A 19,801-nucleotide genomic window follows, 5' to 3' on the forward strand; every position below is an offset into this window, starting at 1 on the left:
TAGCTGAGATTACAGGGGCATGCCACCACGCCTGCCTAATTTTTGTATTTTTAGTAGAGACAGGGTTTCACTGTGTTGGCCAGGCTGGTCTCAGACTCCTGAACTCAGTTAATCCACCTGTCTTGGCCTCCCAAAGTGCTGGGATTACAGGTGTGAGCCACTGCTCCGGGCCTCTTTTACATTTATTAAGACTTGTTTTATGCCTCCAAATATAGTATATCTTGGTGGATATGCACTTGAAAAGAATGCATATTCTGCTGTTGAATATTCCATTCATGTTGTTTATGTGGAATTGGTTAATAGCAATGAGTCTTGTATACCTTTACTGAGTTTCTGTAAATTATGACTGATAACTGTTCTACAACTATTGAGAATGGTGTGTTGAAATCTCCAATTATAATGTTGTATTTGTCTACTTCTTCTTTAGTTCTATTATTGTTTTTCATGTATTTTGATGATCTATGCTTAGGTGCATATATATTTAGAATTATATCTTCTTTATTAATTGACCTATTTGTCATTATGATATGTGCCTCTTTGTCTTTGGTAGTTTTGGTTGTTGCTGTTGTTGCTTTGAGACAGTCTCAATCTGTTGCCCAGGGTGGAGTGCAGTGGTGTGGTCACAGCTCACTGCAGCCTCAACCTCCCAGGCTTAGATGATTCTCCCATCTCAGCCTCCCAAGTAACTGAGACCACAGGTGCATGCTACTACATTTTGATAATTTCTCATTTTTTTTTGTAGCAATAAGATCTCCCTGTGTTGTCCAGGCTAGTCTCAAACTCCTGGGCTCAAGCAATCCTTCCTTCTCAGCCTCCCAAAGTGCTGAGATTACAGGTGTGGGCCATTATGTCGCCCACTGTGGGGGCAGTCTTTGTTTTGAAATCTACTTTCTCTGATATTCATTTAGCCATTCCAACTTTTTAAAATTTGGTTTTGTCAGTATATGCCTTTTCCCATCTTTTTGCTCTTAAACTACCTCTGTTTTTATATTTGAATACCTTTCTGGTATTTACCATATAGTTCGGTTTTGCTTTTTTACCAGTTCTAACAATCACTGCCCTTTACTTTGAGCATTTACATCATTTATATTTATGTAATTATTGATATGATTGGGTTTAAATCAGCTTTGCTATTGTTTTTTCATTTGTTCCATCTGTCTATTGATCTTTTTCGTATTTGCAGAGAGATATGCCCTCTGTCACCCAGGGTGGAGTGCAGTCGAGCTATCACGGCTCACTGCAGCTGGGCACTGGTCCATTTTTCTTTTTTTTTTTTTTTTCCTGTTGAGATAGGGCCTCCCTATGTTGCCCAGGCTGGATTCAAACACCTGGGCTCAAGTGATCCTCCTGCCTTGATCTCTCAAAGTGTTGGCATCACAGGCGTACGTCACCAGAGTCAGTCAGTTTTTTTTCACTTAGGTACAGAATTAAATGCCAACAGTTCTTTTCTTTCAACACTCTAACCATGTCACTCCATGAGGACGCTGTCTTAAGCTTTTGGTAAGCCTCGTTCTCCAGGACCACACGGCAGGCGCGACAGCCCTAGGTCCACCCTACCCCGTAAGCTCCCTTCTGGAGGAGACAGAGACCCGGGACAGCTCTGGGGCAAGGCCGAGGAAGGAGGGACGACCCGGCAGGGAGGCCCGAGGAGTCCCCGCCCTTTGGGATCGTCGCCACCCTTGGACCCCCTCACCCTTGGGGACGTTGAGGAGTGTTAAAATCTCCAAGACGAGAGTCACCGGTAGGAAGCCACAGCTATTTCGCAGTTTGCTCGGTGCAAATGCAGACGGTCCTAGTCGAGCGCGGAGTTGAGCGCGTGGGCGGCGTTGAGGACCTTCGGGGGCGCCGTCAGCTCCACCCCCCGGTGGGCGGGGCCCGAGCCAGTCCCTAAAGGCAAGCAGCTGCCGGATCCGGAGCACGTACTGTTTACCGCTGCTCGCTGACCCCGGGCTGTCGCAGTATCCCGTTGCCGCCGTCATGTCCCGGCAACTATCACTGGCCCGGCCCGCCACGGTGCTGGGCGCCATGGAGATGGGGCGCCGCATGGACGCGCCCACCAGCGCCGCAGTCACGCGAGCCTTCCTGGAGCGCGGCCACACCGAGATAGACACGGCCTTCGTGTACAGCGAGGGCCAGTCCGAGACCATCCTGGGTGGCCTGGGACTCGGGCTGGGGGGCAGTGACTGCAGAGGTAACACTGGCCCCTGATCCTCCCCCTGCACCGTGCACAGCTGAGCCTGTCCACAGCCGTGCACCGCCCAGCTCTCCCTGGCCCCAGGCAGCACCCACGGCTTTGTTCCCCGCTTCTCCAACCCACGTCCACCTCTCAGCCTTGGGAACCCCAGGCTTCTCAGGCACATCTAGCTCCGGACAACTTTTCTCTCGTCTTCTCTTTTCTTCGTCTCTCTTCTCTTCCGGGAGGTAGCCACCACCCTCATTGACGTCTGGATGACTTGGTCTTGCCTGGAATGACTTGGCTAGCCCCTCTCTGGATCACGAAAAACATTGGAATCTGGCATTGTGCAGCTCCTGTCCCCACCTGTGCCCTGCAGGTGCCTTTGACGGGCCTGATCTGCAGAAGTTCTGTGCTTATCGCCTGGCACTCCCTGGCACAGTCCGAAATCAGAGTTTGGACCCAGCACACTATCTGCTTCCTCCTTCACACATGCCAGCCTGCTCGCGCCCTAGACTTTGCTCTGAGTACCTTGTGGTACTCACAAGGGCACCTCACCAGGTTCAAGGGCACCTCACCAGGGTGGCAGTGCCCAGGAGCCTTGGCAGCTCCCTCAAGGGAATGGGGGATTGGGGTGGTACAGGTTCTCACTGCCCTGTCTGTGGGAGGCTCTGTCTGAGGCTATTGGAGAGAAATGGACACTAACCCACTCCAGGAAGCTCCAATTCTAGAGATGGCTGGGGAGCTCGGAGTGAGCCCTTCCTGGGAGGGACCCCGTGAAGAAAGAACAGAGAGGATTTTGCCATGAAGAGTACGAGGGGCAAGGGTGTCAGGGCAGTGGGCACGGGTATGGAAAAGCAAATGTGATTTGGCAATGCCGTGGGTGCTGGAGGAAGCTGGTGTAGCCTGAGGGGAAGATGTGTGTATAGGGGCAGGAGGAGCCACCCTCAGTCTGATGCCATGTGCAGTGCTTAGGCCAGTGCCTGGCAAGCATATAGTGAGGGCTGTGAAATGTCTTTCTTCTTAGTATTAGCACCGTTTCCTCCTTCCACTCTGAGTGTCTGAGTGGAGTCATTTCTCCTCTGATTCACCACATGGTAGATCCCGAACGAACCCAGCCTGTGCATGCATCTCAGTGCCACACTCTTTCTAGATCACCCGGCTGCCACTCGTTGAGAGCTCTAACCATATTTCTGATTTTTTTTTTTTTTTTTTTTTTGAGACAGGATCTTGCTTTTTTTGCCTAGGCTGGAGTGGAGTGGTGCGATCATGGCTTATTGAAGCTTTGACTTCTCAGGGCTCAAGCGATCCTCCCACCTCAGCCTCCTGAGGAGCTGGGACTAACACAGGCCTGTGCCACCACACCCAGCTAATTTTTTTATAATATTCATCGAGATGGGAGTCTCACTTTGTTGTCCAGGCTGGTCTCAAACTCCTGGGCTCAAGTGATCCTCCTGCCTTAGCCTCCCATAGTGCCGAGATTACAGGTGTGAGCCAACACAGATCTGCACCCTCTGCCTGGGCTTTATTTCTGTTTTTTTTTTTGTTGTTGTTTTGTTTTTTTAAATCCTTTTTTGTCTTCTTTGAGTCCAAGGTTGGCTGGTGAAAGTCCTCAGATCTCAGATCTGAAGTGAAGTTCAGTTGAGAAGCAGAGGTGACATGGAAAACTTCCAAATGAATAGTTCCTCAAACATGCTCCCTGCCAGGCCTCAAGGGCTCCAGTGACTGCCCTCTTGCCAGCCTAAGTGACTTTCTAAGTGTGAAAAGTGGGAAGAGGACTCTCCACTCCCTGTTAGTCCAGCTCACTGACTCACTGAGAACTAAGATTCTTTTTTTTTTTTTTTTTTTAGAAGGAGTCTCACTCTGTCACCAGACAGGAGTGCTATGGCACAATCTCGACTCAGTGCAACCTCTGCCTCCTGGGTTCAAACAATTCTCCTGCTTCAGACTCCTGGCTAGCTGGGGACTACAGGCGGGTCCCACCACGCCCGGCTAATTTTTGTGTTTTTATTAGAGATGGGGTTTCATCATGTTGGTCTGGCTGGTCTCGAACTCCTGACCTCCTGATCTGCCCACCTCGGTCTCCCAAAGTGCTGGGATTACAGGTGTGAGCCATGGTGCCAGGCCCTGAATTTCATTTCTCCTCTCAGTGAAAATTGATACCAAGGCCAATCCACTGTTTGGGAACTCCCTGAAGCCTGACAGTCTCCGGTTCCAGCTGGAGACGTCACTGAAGCGGCTGCAGTGTCCCCGAGTGGACCTCTTCTACCTGCACATGCCAGACCACAGCACCCCGGTGGAAGAGACGCTGCGTGCCTGCCACCAGCTGCACCAGGAGGTGAGGGGACCCCTGAGCTCTGGGAGGTGGCCCGCTGCTGCTCTCATCCTGATCCCACTAGTGAGATCAGAGGCACCAGGGCGGTCCTAGGGTGGAGCAGGGAACAGCCCCACTCCCAGGGGCCCCACCCGGGCCTCCCCTTCCTGGTCTGGGCTGCACTGTGTTCTGACTGGAGCCTTACCCATGCAGGGCAAGTTCGTGGAGCTTGGCCTCTCCAACTATGCCGCCTGGGAAGTGGCTGAGATCTGTACCCTCTGCAAGAGCAATGGCTGGATCCTGCCCACTGTGTACCAGGTGAGGGCCGGGGCTGCAGAGGCCAAGGTCTCCAGAACTCCCGCTCATCCTGGGCTCACTGTTCCCCTCTGACTCCCCCGGTACCCTCTACATAGCAGGCACCCCCTGTTCAAACCCTGCAGATGGCTCCCACATACCCTCAGGATGCCATTCAAGCTCCTCAGGATGCCATGCAAGCTCCTCAGGCTGGCCACTGGGCATCTGTTTCCTTCCTGCCTATCTGTGTATCTTGGACCCTTCCTTCCCCACCTGATCCTGCACTCAGCCTGGAACACGCCCTGCCCTGCACTGCCCCTTCCCCGGGAGAACGGTTCAGGTCTCACATACGGGTGTCTTCCTCTGGAAGCCTTTCTACAAGGGCCCAGAAGACCCTGAGACCTCAGGTCCTCGTTTACCTCCTCATCATTCATTCCACAAATGTTTCTACACCTACTTGGTGCCAGGCACTGGTCACGGAACTTTCTAGTCTATTGTGAATGCCTCTTTACTCGATTGTAACTGTTTATACTGGACCTTATTATAAAACCTTGAGGGAAGGGACCCTGTCCTTTTAGCTTATGAATCTAAATCTGACAACTAGCCCGTAGTTGGTGCTCATGAAAGTTGACTGAATGAATGAATTTTCCTCGGGCATAAGCCCCTTTCACCAGCACCAGTAAGAATAAGTATATGCCCAGATGGTTAAAGTCCTAGAATTGTTAAGGTCTGAAATAAGGGTTCTATAAGGGTAAATTTGTGGTCCCTTCTTTTGACACATCCACCCTCTCCCCTGGGCCCCTCTCCCTGCAGGGCATGTACAACGCCATCACCCGGCAGGTGGAAACGGAGCTCTTCCCCTGCCTCAGGCACTTTGGACTGAGGTTCTATGCCTTCAACCCTCTGGCTGGTACGTGGAGCGTTCCTGGCTCTGACTCAGCCTATTCCCGACCCACAGATGCCCAGCCCAGGACCTGGGAAGCAGGGAGGGTTTGACAAACTTTGACCTCTCAGGTCAAAGAGGTCAAGGCTGCATCCTTCAGCCCTCCTGGGTCCCTGTCCCTCCCCTAGACCAGAGCCCTGAGGGACGTGGCAGCTTCTGGGGTACTCTGGGCCCGGGGGCTGATTGCTGCCTTCCCGCAGGGGGCCTGCTGACTGGCAGGTACAAGTATGAGGACAAGGACGGGAAACAGCCCGTGGGCCGCTTCTTTGGGAATCAGTGGGCAGAGATGTACAGGAATCGGTGAGCTGGGGGTGCTTGGTGTGGATGGCTGGGGTGGGGTCAGCTTTATGTGGAATGAAGTCCTGGCTGCTCCTGGGGTAAGGCCTTTCCTCGCTGCTGCACCCTGAATTTCTTCAGGAATTTCCAAACCCTCCGTGGGTTTTCTTGTTGTCTGGGGACCTCCAGGAGGAAATGAGTCTCCCTGGACCTCAGGGTCTTGAAGTCGTAGCTCTTTCCTGAGCAATCACCTGCTGGGAAGGAAAGAAGGAGCCTGGAGGGAGGTCCAGGAGGCCTGAGGCCGAGTCCTGTTCCATCCCAGTGGCCTTCGTGTCCCTAAGGAAAATAAGAGCAGGCTGCTGAGTCGTCAGGAATAAAGACTCTTTGAGGTCTCTGCTGAGGGGCCCGGCATCCTGGGTGGTTCTGACGCCCAGCAAAGTGGGAGACTCATGGCTAGAGAGCACACCTGTCCCTCAGTTGGCTCTTTGGTTGTGGCTCCCAGTGTGACCCCCATGGTACTGACCCCTGTGCCCTGTGCCACTGTCCCCCCTTCCCAGCTACTGGAAGGAGAACCACTTCGAGGGCATTGCCCTGGTGGAGAAGGCCCTGCAGGCTGCGTATGGCGCCAGCGCCCCCAGCATGACCTCGGCCACCCTCCGGTGGATGTACCACCACTCACAGCTGCAGGTAACCAGAGACCCTGGGCGCTCAGCTCCTTCCCTTCCTGGGAGACCAGCAATATATTTGGATGAGGGCTAAAACATTTGTTTATTGATTCCTCTAAAATTTCTCTTTCTTTCAACTCTCACAAACATTCTTCCCACTGGTCTTTTTCTATGTTTTATTTTTTTTGGAGACAGAGTCTCACTCTGTCACCCAGGTGGGAGTGCAGTGGCACCATCTCAGGTCATGGCAACTTCTGCCACCTGGGCTGAAGCAATTCTTTTGTCTCAGCCTCCCGAGTAGCTGGGATTACAGGCATGCACCACCATGCCCAGCTAATTGTTTGTATTTGTAGTAGAGATGGGGTTTCACCATGTTGCTCAGGCTGGTCTCAAACTCCTGAGCTCAGATAATTCACCCTCCTCAGCCTCTGAAAGTGTGGGGATTACAGGTGTGAGCCACTGCGCTTGGCCTTCCCATTGGCCTTGATGGTATCTGCGTACCAGGCTTTGTAATAAGGGCTTTGCTGCAGGGATTTCATTATTCCTTCAGCTTTATGAAATGACTGTCCTGGTGTTATTGATGAGGAACCTGAGTTTCGCCCAGCTATGAAAGGGGCAGACATTTTAACATTTTAACACAGGTTTAACTGTAAAACCCACTAGTCTCATCCTTTGGTGGGAGCTGGAGTTTCCCTCTCTTGGTACACCATGTCTTCCTCATTCAAATTTATATCCAGCTTCAGCCTCAGATGTTGCAATAGTGTCTGGCATATATACAGTAGGTGCTCAATAAACGGGAGCTAAGCACTCTACATAATTTTTCGCACCCATAACCATGTTGAAAATAGAGAAGAGGATTGAGTCTCAGAGAGGTTTAATAACTTAGCCACGTTTACACAGCTGCTGGGGGGCAGAACTGGGCTGTGAATGTAGGTCTGTCTGGAAGTATTGTGTGGCAGTAGGGGAAAGAATACAAGTTTCGAGTCACATGGGTACAGCTATCCAAGGCATCTTATTTCTGGACGTCTGGGATACAAGAGTGCCCAAATCTCAGCAGGGAGGTGGCTGGGAGGGCTGCGAGTGGAGTTGCTGTGCAGCAGAAGGCTGAAGTCTGGCCATCTCCCTTGCAGGGTGCCCACGGGGACGCGGTCATCCTGGGCATGTCCAGCCTGGAGCAGTTGGAGCAGAACTTGGCAGCGGCAGAGGAAGGGCCCCTGAAGCCGGCTGTCGTGGACGCCTTTAATCAAGCCTGGCATTTGGTTGCTCACGAATGTCCCAACTACTTCCGCTAGGCCCATCGTGGCTCAGGCTGCCCAAGGCTCTTCTGTAACCTCTTTTGTCTCTCATGCTTTCTTTAATTTAGAACTGCCTCAGTAAATTCTTAGGAATGGAACTATTTGAACAAAAACCTAACAGTAGAGTCACCACCAGATGAAGAATAAAGCCTCCCAGGATGCTGTGTGTTAGTCTGTTTGCGTTGCTATTAAAGAATACCTGAGACTGGATCATTAATAAAGGAAAGAGATTTCTTTGGCTTACGGTTCTGCAGTCTGTACAAAGGGGTGTGGTGCCGGCATCTACTCTTGGTGAGGGCCTCAGGAAGCTTACAATCATGGCAGAAGGGGAAGCGGAGCCAGCATGTCACATGGCAAGAAAGGGAGCAAGAGACAGGGGAGGAAATTCCAGGCTCTTTTAAACAACCAGATCCTGTATGAGCTCATAAAGCCGGAACTCGCTCATTACTGTACGCATGGCACCAAGCCATTCATGAGGGATTTGCCCCCAAACCCTAACACCCCCCACCAGGCCCACCTCTAACATTGATCACATTGCAACATGAGATTTGGAGGGGAAAAAAACCCTAATGATATCATTGTAGCACTACCCCCGCCAAATGTCATGTTCTTCTCACATTGCAAAATACAGTCATCATTTCCCAATAGTCACCCAAAGTCTTAACTTGTTCCAGCATCAACTCAATCTAAGTCCAAAGTCTCACCCGAGACTCAAGGTAAGTTTTATCCACCTATGAACCTGTATAATCAAAACCAAGTTATTTACTTCCATGATACAATGGTGGTGCCGGCTTTGGGTAACATTCCCATTGCAAAAGGGAGAAATCAGCCAAAAGAAAGGGGTAACAGGCCCACGCAAGTCTGAAACCCAGTAGGGCAGGCGTCATAAATGTAAAGCTCCAAGATAATCCTGGACTCCATTTCCCACATCCTGTCCACACTGGTGCAAGGGGTGGGCTTCCAAGGCCTTGGGCAGCTCCACTTATGTGGCTTTGCAGGATGCAGCCCCATGGCTGCTCTCACTGGCTGGAGTAAGTGCCCGTGGCTTTTCCAGGCTCTGGGCACAAGCTGCTGGTGGCTCCACAATCCTGGGGTCTGGAGAGTAGTAGCCTCTTTCCCACAGCTCCACTGGGTAGTGCCCTAGTGGAGACTGTGGGGGGGGGGGGGGGGGGCTCCAGCCTCACATTCCCCCCGGCATTGCCCTAGCAGCGTCTGTGAAGTTTGTCCTGAAGTCTTCTGAAATGGCTTTGAGCCCTTTTCCCATCATCTTGGCCATTAGCACTTGACTCCCTTTTAGTCATTCTCATCTCTCTAGCAAGTGATTGTTCTACAGCTGACGTGAATTCCTCTGCTGAAATGCTCTTTCCTTCTTCATCACATGGCCAGGCTGCCAGTTCTCAAGCTATTACACTCCAGTTCCCTTTTAATTATGAATTCCAACTGTAATTCATTCCTTGGCTCCTGTATCTGACTGTAGGTTTTTGGAAACAAGAATGCCACATCCTGAATGCTTTGCAGCTTTGAAATTTCTCCCACCAGATGCTCTCGGTTATCATTCTTCAGTTGAACCTTCCACAAATCCCTTGAACAAGAACACAATGCAGCTAAGCTCTTTGCTAAGGGATAACATGGGTGACCTTTGGTCTGGCTCCCAATAAATTCCCCATTTCCATTTGAGATCTCCTCGGCCTGTCCTTCATTGTCTGTATTTCTAGTACATTTTGGTCACAACTACTTAACAAGTCTTTAAGAAGTTCCAGACTTTCCCTTATCTTCCTGTCATCTTCTGAGCCCTCCAAACTCCTCCAACTCCTGTCCATTACCCAGGTCCAAAGCTGCTTCCGCATCCATTTTCAGGTATTGTTACAATAATGCTGCACTCCTCAATACCCATTTTCTATGTTAGTCCATTTACATTGCTAAAAAGGAACACCTGAGCCTGGGTACGTTTTAAAGAAAAGAGACTTATTTGGCTCACAGTTCTGCTGGCTGTCAGAAGAGCATGACGCCAGTTCCTGCTTCTAGTGAGGGCGTCAGGAAGTTTACAATCACGGTGGAAGGGGAAAAAGGAAGCGGGCATATCACATGACAAGAGAGGGAGCAAGAGGGAGACGGTGCCAGGCTCTTTTAAACAACCAGGTCCCATGTGAAGTAATGGAGGAAGAATTTATTATCATGAGGATAGCACCAAGCCATTCATGAGGGATCCGCCCCAATGACCCAAACACCTCCCACAAGGCCCTCTTCCAACACTAGAGGTTCCCCTCCCCTCCCCTCCTCCTCCCTCCCCTCCCCTTCCCTTCCCTTTCTTTTTTTGACAGAGTCTAGTTCTGTCACCCACATGGAATGCAGTGGCACGATCTTGGCTCACTGCAACCTCCGCCTCCCGGGTTCAAGCGATTCTCCTGCCTCAGCCTCCTGAGTAGCTGGGACTACAGACGCCCACCACTACCCCGGCTAATTTTTGTATTTTTAGTAGAGATGGGGTTTCACTGTGTTGACCAGGCTGGTCTCGAACTCCTGACCTCGTGATCTGCCCGCCTCAGCCTCCCAAAGTGCTGGGATTACAGGCGTGAGCCATAGCACCTGGCCTGGAGGTCACATTTCAACATGGGATTTGAAGCGGAGAAAACATTCAAACTGTATTAATGTGGAACATTTTTAATATTCCATAATCTCAGCAATGGCTTTCCTCTTGTCTTAGCTAAAGCCTCCTGTCTTTTCATCCACAACTTTCTCAGTGGTGGTTCTGGGCTTCTTTTTATTGGGCTTGGGGGCAAGGGCAGCGGGGTCCACATTTTCCTCAGAACACCCCTACACCCCTACTCCAAACAGGAGGCACTCAAGGCTGGGAAAGGAAAATCCCAGGTGTGGTGGTTACTGTTTGACCATTGCAGCAAAATCCCTCCAGCTGTGGGCAGGGCAGCAGGCAATACTTGGAGCAGCCCCTTAAAATGATAAAAGGGACCCAACTTGGAAATTTAGGTAACACTACTCATCCAAAAGCCTGACCCCAAGAAAAGTCCCATTTGCTGACCAGAGGGAGACACCCTACAGACAAAATTTATTCTTTATAAAAAGAAGTCAACCCCTGATTCTTTTTATCCATACAACATAGATTCTCCCTGATGTGTGATGGTCTGTCAGTTATCTTTGGACAAAAAAGCACACCAAAATTCAATTGCTTAAAATGACAAAATCCCCCAAGATGATGAGAAAATTCAACATAATCCTTGTCCAAATCCCAACTGGCTTTTTTTTTTTTTTTCTTCAAGATGGAGTCTCACTCTGTCTCCCAGGCTAGAGTGCAGTGGCGCAATCTTGGCTCATTGCAACCTCCATCTCCTGGGTTCAAGTGATTTTTCCTGCACAGCTTCCTGAGTAGCTGGGATTACAGGTGTGAGCCACCCACCTGGTTAATTTGTGTATTTTTGTAGAGACTGAGTTTTGCCATGTTGTCCAGGCTGGTCTTGAACTCCTGACCTCAGTTGATATGCCCCTCTTGGTGCCTCGAATGCTGGGATTACAGGCACGAGCCACCACGCTCAGCCAGCTTTTTTTTTTTTAGACCACAGGAATTGGAAAACTGGTTCTAAAATTCACAGGGAAATTCAGGGCACCCAGGATACCCAAAATATGCTTGAAAAAGAACACAGTTGGAGGACTAACACTTTCTGATTTCAGAACTACTACCAAACTACATAGTGGTGGCAGGTGCCTGTAATCCCAGCTACTAGTGAGGCTGAGGCAGGGAGAATTGCTTGAATCTGGGAGAGGAAGGTTGCAGTGAGCCGAGATCAGGCCACTACACTCCAGCCTGGGTGACAGAGTGAGACTGCGTCTCCAAACAAAACAAAACAAAAAACAAGCAAATAAACAGAAAAAACAACTACAGTGCTAAAGACAGTGTGGTCCTGGCATAAGGCTAGACATAAATCAATGGATTAGAATTTAGACTCCAGCAGTAAACCCTTTCATATATTGTCAATTAATTTTAAAAAGTGTCAAGACAATTCAACAAGGAAAATAACCATCTTCAGGCCGGGTGCGGTGACTCACGCTTGTAATCCCAGCACTTTGGGAGGCCAAGGTGGGCAGATCATGAGGTCAGGAGATAGCGACCATCCTGGCTAACACAGTGAAACCCCATCTCTACTGAAAATACAAAAAATTAGCCCAGCGTGGTGGTGGGCACCTGTAGTCCCAGCTACTCGGGAGGCTGAGGCAGGAGAGTGGTGTTAACCTGGGAGGCGGAGCTTGCAGTGAGCCCAGATCGTGCCACTGCACTCCAGCCTGGGCAACAGAGCGAGATTCTGTCTCAAAAAATAAATAAATAAATAAATAAATAAAAGAAGAAGAAGAAAATAACCATCTTCAACAACATCTAGATATTTGCAAGTAAGAGAATGAAGTTGGACCCCTTCTGCATACCATACATAAGAAAATAAACACAACATGAGTCATAGACCTAAATCTATGGGCTAAAATTATAAAAACTTTTAGAAGAAAATACAGGGCCACGATGGTGGCACACTCCTGTAATCCCAGCTACTCAGGTGGCTGAGGGACCAGAATCACTTGAGCCCAAGAGGCAGAGGTTGCAACGAGTCAAAATTGTGCCACTCCACTCCAGCCTCGGTGACAGAGCGAGACTCTGTCTCAAAGAAAGAAAAAGAAAACATAGGGATAAATCTTGTGGCCTTGGATTGGGCAATTGTTCCTCAGAAGCACACACAACAAAAGAGAAATTAAATTAGACATCATCAAAGTTTAGAACTCTTTTGCTTTAAAGACTGCATAAAGAAAGTGAGGCTGGGCGTGGTGGCTCTTGCCTGTAATCCTAGCACTTTGGGAGGCCGAGGCAGGCAGATCACTAGGTCAGGAGATCGAGACCATCCTAGCTAAACACGTGAAACCCCGTCTCTACTAAAAACACACAAAAATTAGCCGGGCTTGGTGGTGGGTGTTGACCACAGGAGTTTGAGACCCTTTCCCCATACCATACACAAAATATTAACTCAAACGAATCAGCCACCTCAATGTATACGGTAAAACTGTAAAACTCTTAGAAGAAAATACTGGAGTAAGTATGACTTTGGATTAGGCAGTGGTTTCTTAGATATTGACACCTAAAGCACACGTGACAAAAGAAAAAGTAAAGTCAACACCATCAAAGTTTAGAATGTTCGTGCTTCAGAGAACACTATCAAGAAAGTGAAAAGACAACCCACAGAATGGGATAGTATTTTGCAAATCACGTATCTGTTAAGGAACTTGTAGCTAGAAAAGAGACAGGACTCTTACAACTTAATAAAAGAAAAGACCCGCTCAGGTGCAGTTGCTCACACCTGTAATCCCAACACTTTGGGAGGCTGAGGTGGGAGGGGATCCCTTGAGGCCAGGAGTTCGAGACCAGCTGGCCAACAAGGCGAGATGATGTCTCTACTAAAAATACAAAAATTAGCCAGGTGTGGTGGCACATGCCTGTAATTCCAGCTATTCAGGAGCTGAGGCAGGAGAATTGCTTGAACCTGGGAGGCCGAGGTTGCAGTGAGCAGAGATCACACCACTGCACTCTAGTCTGTACAACAGAGGGAGAGTTCGTCTCAAAAAAAAAAAAAAAAAGTGAATGTTTACATTATTGATTTGAGATATTTCTTCTTTCATATGTCAAAGTGATGCTATAAATTTCCCTCTTAGCACTACTGTGGCTGCATCTCAGAAAATTTGACATGTCATGTTTTTACTTTCATTCAGTTCAAAATATGATCTAATTTTCCTTGAGATTACATCTTTGATCCATGGGTAATTTAAAATCCAAATATGTAGGGATTTTCCAGATATCATTCTGTTATTATTTTCTATTTTTCCTTTTTATTCTATTTATTTATTTACCTATTTACTTATTTTCAGTTCCCTCTCAGGCTCTAAGTTCTGTTATTATTTTCTAGTTTAATTCCATTGTGTTCAGAGATGTACTTTGTATTATTTAAATCCTTTGAAATTTACGTGTTCATTTATTTCTTTTCTTTTTTTCCCCTTTTCTTTTCTTTCTTTATTTTTTTCAGTCGGAGTCTCACTCTGTTGCCCAGGCTGGAGTGCAGTGGTGCGATCTCGGTTCACCGTAACCTCCACCTGCTGGGGTCAAGCAATTTTCCTGCCTCAGCCTCCTGAGTAACTGGGATTAGAGGCATAAGCTACCACCTCCGGCTAATTTTTGTATTTTTAGTAGAGATGGGGTTTCACCATGTTGGCCAGGCTGGTCTAGAGAACCCCTGACCTCAGGTAATCTGCCTGCCTCGACCTCCAAAAGTGTTTGGATTACAGGCGTGAGCTACCACACCCGGCCTGTTAATTTATTTTTGTTATTTTCTTTTTTAGACGGAATCTCACTCTGTTGCCCAGGCTGGAGTGCAGTGGCATGATCTTGGCTCATTGCAACCTCTGTCTCCCAGGTTCAAGTGATTTTCCTGCCTCAGCCTCGCGAGTAGCTGAGATTACAGGTGCATGCCACCATGCCTGTCTATTTTTTATATTTTTAGTAGAGATGGATTCTCACCATGTTGACCAGGCTGATCTGGAACGCCTGACCTCAAGTGATCTCCCTGCCTTCAAGTGATCTCCCTGCCTCTGTCTCTCAAAGTGCTGGGATTACAGATGTGAGCCACCACGCCCGGCCTCTTTTGCATGTATTAAGACTTGTTTTATGCCTCCAAAGACGGTATATCTTGGTGGATGTGCACTTGAATGCACATTCTGCTGTTGCTGGGTATTCCATTCATGTTGTTTACGTGGAATTGGTTAAATAGCGTTATTCAAGTCTTCTTTTTTTTTTTTTTTTGAGATGGAGTCTTGCTCTGTCACCCAGGCTGGAGTGCAATGGCACGATCTTGGCTCACTGCAACCTCTGCCTCCTGGGTTCAAGCAATTCTTTGCTTCAGCCTCCCAAGTAGCTGAGATTACCGCACCACCACGTCTGGCTAACTTTTTGCATTTTTAGTAGAGACGGGGTTTCACCATCTTGGCCAGGCTGGTCTTGAACTCCTGACCTCGTGATCCACCCGCCTCAGCCTCCCAAAGTGCTGGGATAACAGGTGCGAGCCACGGCGCCTGGCCTGTTCAAGTCTTGTATACCTTTACTGAGTTTCTGTAAATTATGACTGATAACTGTCCTACAACTGTTGAGAGTGGTGTTGAAACCTCCAACTACAATTTTGTATTTGTCTATTTCTTCTTAAGTTCTATTATTGCTTTTCATGCATTTTGATGCTCTACTTTTATTTGCATATACATTGAGGATTATATTTTCTTTGTTAATTGACCTCTTTGTCATTATGACATGTCCCTCTTTGTCTTTGGTAGGTTTTTTGTTGTTGTTGTTGTTGTTGTTATTGTTGTTGTTTTGAGACAGGGTCTCAATCTGCTGCCCAGGTTGGAGTGCAGTGGCATGAACACAGCTCACTGTAGCCTTGACTTCCCAGGCTCAGCTGATCCTCCCACCTCAGCCTCCTGAATAACTGGGACCACAGGCACATGCTACCACATTGTGATAATCTTTAAAAAATTTTTTTTGTAGAGATAAGATCTCTCTGTGTTGCCCAGGCTGGTCTCAAACTCCTGGGCTCAAGCAATCCTCCCTTTTCAGCCTCCCAAAGTGCTGAGATTACAGGTGTCAACCACTGTATGGGCCAGTATTTTTTGTTTTGAAATCTACTTTGTCTGATATTGACGTAGCCATTCCAACTTTTTAAAATTTAGTTTTGTCAAGGTATGTCTTTTCCCATCTTTTCACCTTTTTCTTTTCTTTCTTTTTTTTTTTTGAGACAGAATTTTGCTCTTGTTATCTAGGCTGGAGTGGAGTGCCATCTTGGCTCACAGCAACCTCCACCTCCCAGGTTCAAGCGATTCTCCTACCTCAGCCTCCCAGGTAGCTGGGATTACAGGCACGCACCACCACGCCCGGCTAATTTTGTATTTTTAGTAGAGACGGGGTTTCTCCATTTTAGTTAGGCTGGTCTCCAACCCTTGACCTCAGGTGATCCGCCCCCCTTGGCCTCCCAAAGTGCTGGGATTACAGGCGTGAGCCACCATGCCTGGTCCATCTTTTTTACTGTTCACTCACTCTGTTTATATATTTCAATAGTTTTCTAATATTTACTATATAGTTGGTTTTGCTTTTTTATCCATTCTAACAATCTCTGCCTTTTACTTGTAAGGATTTTTTCATTTATATTTAACGTAATTATTGATATGATTAGGTTTAAATTAATCTTGCTGTTGGTTTTTCATTTGTTCCATCTGTCTATGTGTCTTTTTTTTTTTTTTCTTTTGTATTTGGAGACAGATTTGCCCTCTGTCACCCAGGGCAGAGTGCAGTGGAGCTATCACAGCACACTGCAGCTGGGCATTGGTCCATTTTTCTATCTTCTTTTTTCTTTTTTTCTTTTGAGACAGGGCCTCCTTATGTTGCCAGGCTGGATTCAAACTCCTGGGCTCAGTCTATTCTCCTGCCTTGATCTCCCAAAGTGTTGAGATTACAGGTGTAAGTCACCACAGTCAGTCAGTTTTTTAATTTTTATTTTTATTTTTTTATTTTTTCCACTTAGGTACAGAATTCAATGCCAACAGTTCTTTTCTTTCAAGACTTTAACCATGTCACTCCACAGGGACTGTCTTAAGCCTTTGGTAAGCCTCGTCGTCCTGAACCGCAGGGCAGGCAGGTGGAACAGCCCTTAGGTCCACCCCACTCCTTAAGCTCCCTCCTGGAGGAGACAGAGACCTGGGACAGCTCCTGGGCGGGCGAGGCCCAGGGATGGGGGAGGACGGGGCAGAGAGGAGTCCCCGCCCTTGGGGATCGTCACCACCCTTGGACCCCCTCACCCTTGCGGACGTTGAGGAGCGTTAAAATCGCCAAGACGTGAGTCGCCAGTAGGAAGCCACAGCCATTTCGCCTCTTGCTTGGTGCAAGTGCAGACGGTCCTCGTGATTGAGCGCCGAGTCCAGCGCGTGGCCGGTGTTGGGCACCTTCCGCCGCGCCCTCAACCCCACTCCGCAGTGGGCGGGGCCCGAGCCAGTCCCTAAAGCCACGCGGCCGCCAGCTCCGGGGCTGGTGCTTCCGACTGCTGCGCGCTGCGCCTGGGCTGTCGCAGTATCCCGTTGCCGCCGTCATGTCCCGGCAGCTATCGCGGGCCCGGCCCGCCACAGTGCTGGGCGCCATGGAAATGGGGCGCCGCATGGACGCGCCCACCAGCGCCGCAGTCACGCGCGCCTTCCTGGAGCGAGGCCACACCGAGATAGACACGGCCTTCCTGTACAGCGACGGCCAGTCGGAGACCATCCTGGGCGGCCTGGGGCTCGGGCTGGGGGGCAGCGACTGCAGAGGTAACAGTGGCCCCTGATTCTCCTTCTGCACCGTGCAGAGCTGAGCCTGTCCACAGCTGTGCACCGCCCAGCTCTCCCTGGCCCCAGGCAGCACCCACGGCTTTGTTCCCCACCCCCAACCCCCGTCCACCTCTCAGCCTTGGGAACCCCAGGCTCCTCAGGCACATCTAGCTCTGGACAACTGGACAGTACTTTGTCTGGACTCCTTTTCTCTCGTCTTCCGGGAGGTAGCCACCACCCTCACTGAGGCCTGGATGACTTGGTCTTGCCTGGAATGACTTGGCTAGCCCATCTCTGGAGCACGAAAAACATTGGAATCTGGCATTGTGCAGCTCCTGTCCCAACCTGTGCCCTGCAGGTGCCCTTGACGGGCCTGATCTGCAGAAATTCTGTGCTTATCGCCTGGCACTCCCTGGCACAGTCCGAAATCAGAGTTTAGACCCAGCACACTATCTGCTTGCTCCTACGCTCACGCCAGCCTGCTCAGGGACCTGGACTTTGCTCTGAGTACCTTGTGGTACTCACAATGGTACCTCACCAGGGTGGCAACGCCCGGGAACCTTGCCAGCTCCCTTAGCATGATGGGGAATTGGGTGTGGTACAGGGTCTCACTGCCCTCTCTGTGGGAGGCTCTGTCTGAGGCTATTGGAGAGAAATGGGCACTAACCCACTTCAGGAAGTTCGAATTCTAGAGATGGCTGGGGAGCCGAGGGAGCCCTTTTTGGGAGGGACCCCGTGAAGAAAGAACGGATAGGAGTTTGCCAGGAGGAGTAAGAGGGGCAAGGGTGTCAGGGCAGTGGGCATGGGTGTGGAAAGGCAAATGTGATTTGGCAACGCTGTGGGTGCTGGAGGAGGCAGGTGTAGCCCGAGGGGAGGATGTGTGTAAAGGGGCAGGAGGAGCCACCCTCAGTCTGATGCCACGTGCGGTGCTTAGGCCGATGCCTGGCAGGCACATAGTGAGGACTGGGAAATGTTAGCTGTTTCTTTGCTCTTAATATTAGCACCATTTCCTCCTTCCACTCTGAGTGTCTGAGTAGAGTCTTGTCCATTTCTCCTCTGATTCACCAAATGGTACATCCCAAATAAAAGAAGCCTGTGCCTGCATCTCAGTGCCACGCTCTTTCTAGATCACCGACTGCCACTTGGTGAGAGCTCTGATCTTATTTCCGTTTTTTCTTGTTGTTGTTGTTGTGGTGGTGGTTTTGATACAGGGCCTTGCTCTTTTACCCAGGCTGGAGTGCAATAGTGCGATCACGGCTCATTGCAGCTTTGACCTCTCAGGGCTCAAGCCATCCTCTCACCTCTGCCTCCTGAGTAGCTGGGACTAACACAGACCTGTGCCACCACACCTGGCTAATTTTTTGTATTATTCATCGAAACCAGAGTCTCACTTTGTTGCCCAGGCTGGTCTCCAACTCCTGGGCTCGAGTAATCCTCCTGCCCTGGCTTCCCAAAGTGCTGAGATTACAGGTGTGAGCCAACACAGATCTGCACCCTGTGCCTGGCCCTTATTCTGACTTTTTTCTTTTCTTTATTAATCCTTCTTTGCCTTCTGTCTTTGAGTCCAAGATTGGCTAGTGAAAGTGCTCAGATCTCAGATCTGAAGTTAAGTTCAATTGAGAAGCAGAGGGGTGGAGGTAGCATGGAAAAATTCCAGATGAATAGTTCCTCAAACCTGCTCTCTCCCAGGTCTCAAGGGCTCCAGTGACTGCCCTCCTGCCAGCCTAAGTGACTTTCTAAGTGTGAAAAGTGGAAAGAGGACTCTCCACTCCCCTGTTATTCCAGCCCACTAGGATCTAGGATTCTTTTTTTAATTTTTCTTTTGAAACAGAGTCTCATTCTGTCGTCCAGGCTGGAGTGCAGTGGCACAATATTTGCTCACTACAACCTTGACCTCCTAGGCTTATGTGATCCTCTCAACTCAGCCTCCCAAGTAGCTGAGATTACAGGCATGTGCCACCATGCCCGGCCAAATTTTGTATTTTTTGTAGGGACGGGGTTTCACCATTTTGCCCAGGCTGGTCTCAAACCCCTGGGCTCAAGAAATCCACCCTCCTGGGCGTAAGTGTTGGCCGTATGGGGGTGAGCCACTGTGCCTAATCTCCAACTAGGATTTTTTTTTTTTTTTGACACAGAGTCTGGTTCTGGCCCACAGGCTGGAGTGTAGTGGCAAGATCTGGGCTCACTGCAACCTCTGCCTCCTGGGTTCACACGATTCTTGTGCCTCAGCCTCCTGAATAGCTGGGATTACAAGTTTCAGCCACCAAACCCGGCCTCCAACTAGGATTCTTAATAGGGGGCAGGGAGAAGAGTGTTAAGCTTACTTTTTTTGTTTTGTTTTGTTTTTTTGACAGTCTTGCTCTGTTGCCCAGGCTTTACTGCAATGGAATGATCTAGGCTCACTGCAACCTCTACCTCACAGATTCATATGCAATTCTTTTTTTAGACAGACTCTCACTT

At 49.2% G+C, this 19,801-nt stretch overlaps 2 protein-coding genes across 2 annotated transcripts in view; both read left to right on the top strand.

Moving 5' to 3' along the window:
• Positions 1–1,447: 1,447 nt before the first annotated feature.
• On the top strand, positions 1,448–8,131 carry LOC105506024 (aflatoxin B1 aldehyde reductase member 3). Its single transcript, XM_011934035.1, has 7 exons — positions 1,448–2,191; positions 4,324–4,511; positions 4,701–4,805; positions 5,595–5,691; positions 5,925–6,024; positions 6,558–6,687; positions 7,796–8,131. The coding sequence occupies exons 1-7, from the start codon at positions 1,978–1,980 to the stop codon at positions 7,955–7,957; spliced, it is 996 nt and encodes a 331-aa protein (XP_011789425.1). The 5' UTR covers positions 1,448–1,977; the 3' UTR covers positions 7,958–8,131.
• An 8,881-nt stretch (positions 8,132–17,012) lies between these two features.
• Positions 17,013–19,801, top strand: part of LOC105506023 (aflatoxin B1 aldehyde reductase member 4) — a 7,184-nt gene continuing 4,395 nt past the window's right edge. The window contains exon 1 of the mRNA XM_011934034.1: positions 17,013–17,341. Coding sequence (XP_011789424.1) covers positions 17,128–17,341 — 214 coding nt within the window. The 5' untranslated portion in view covers positions 17,013–17,127. The remainder of the gene's footprint in view (positions 17,342–19,801) is intronic.

Source organism: Colobus angolensis, unplaced genomic scaffold (assembly GCF_000951035.1).
Source record: "Colobus angolensis palliatus isolate OR3802 unplaced genomic scaffold, Cang.pa_1.0 Scaffold130, whole genome shotgun sequence".
NCBI lineage: Eukaryota > Metazoa > Chordata > Mammalia > Primates > Cercopithecidae > Colobus > Colobus angolensis.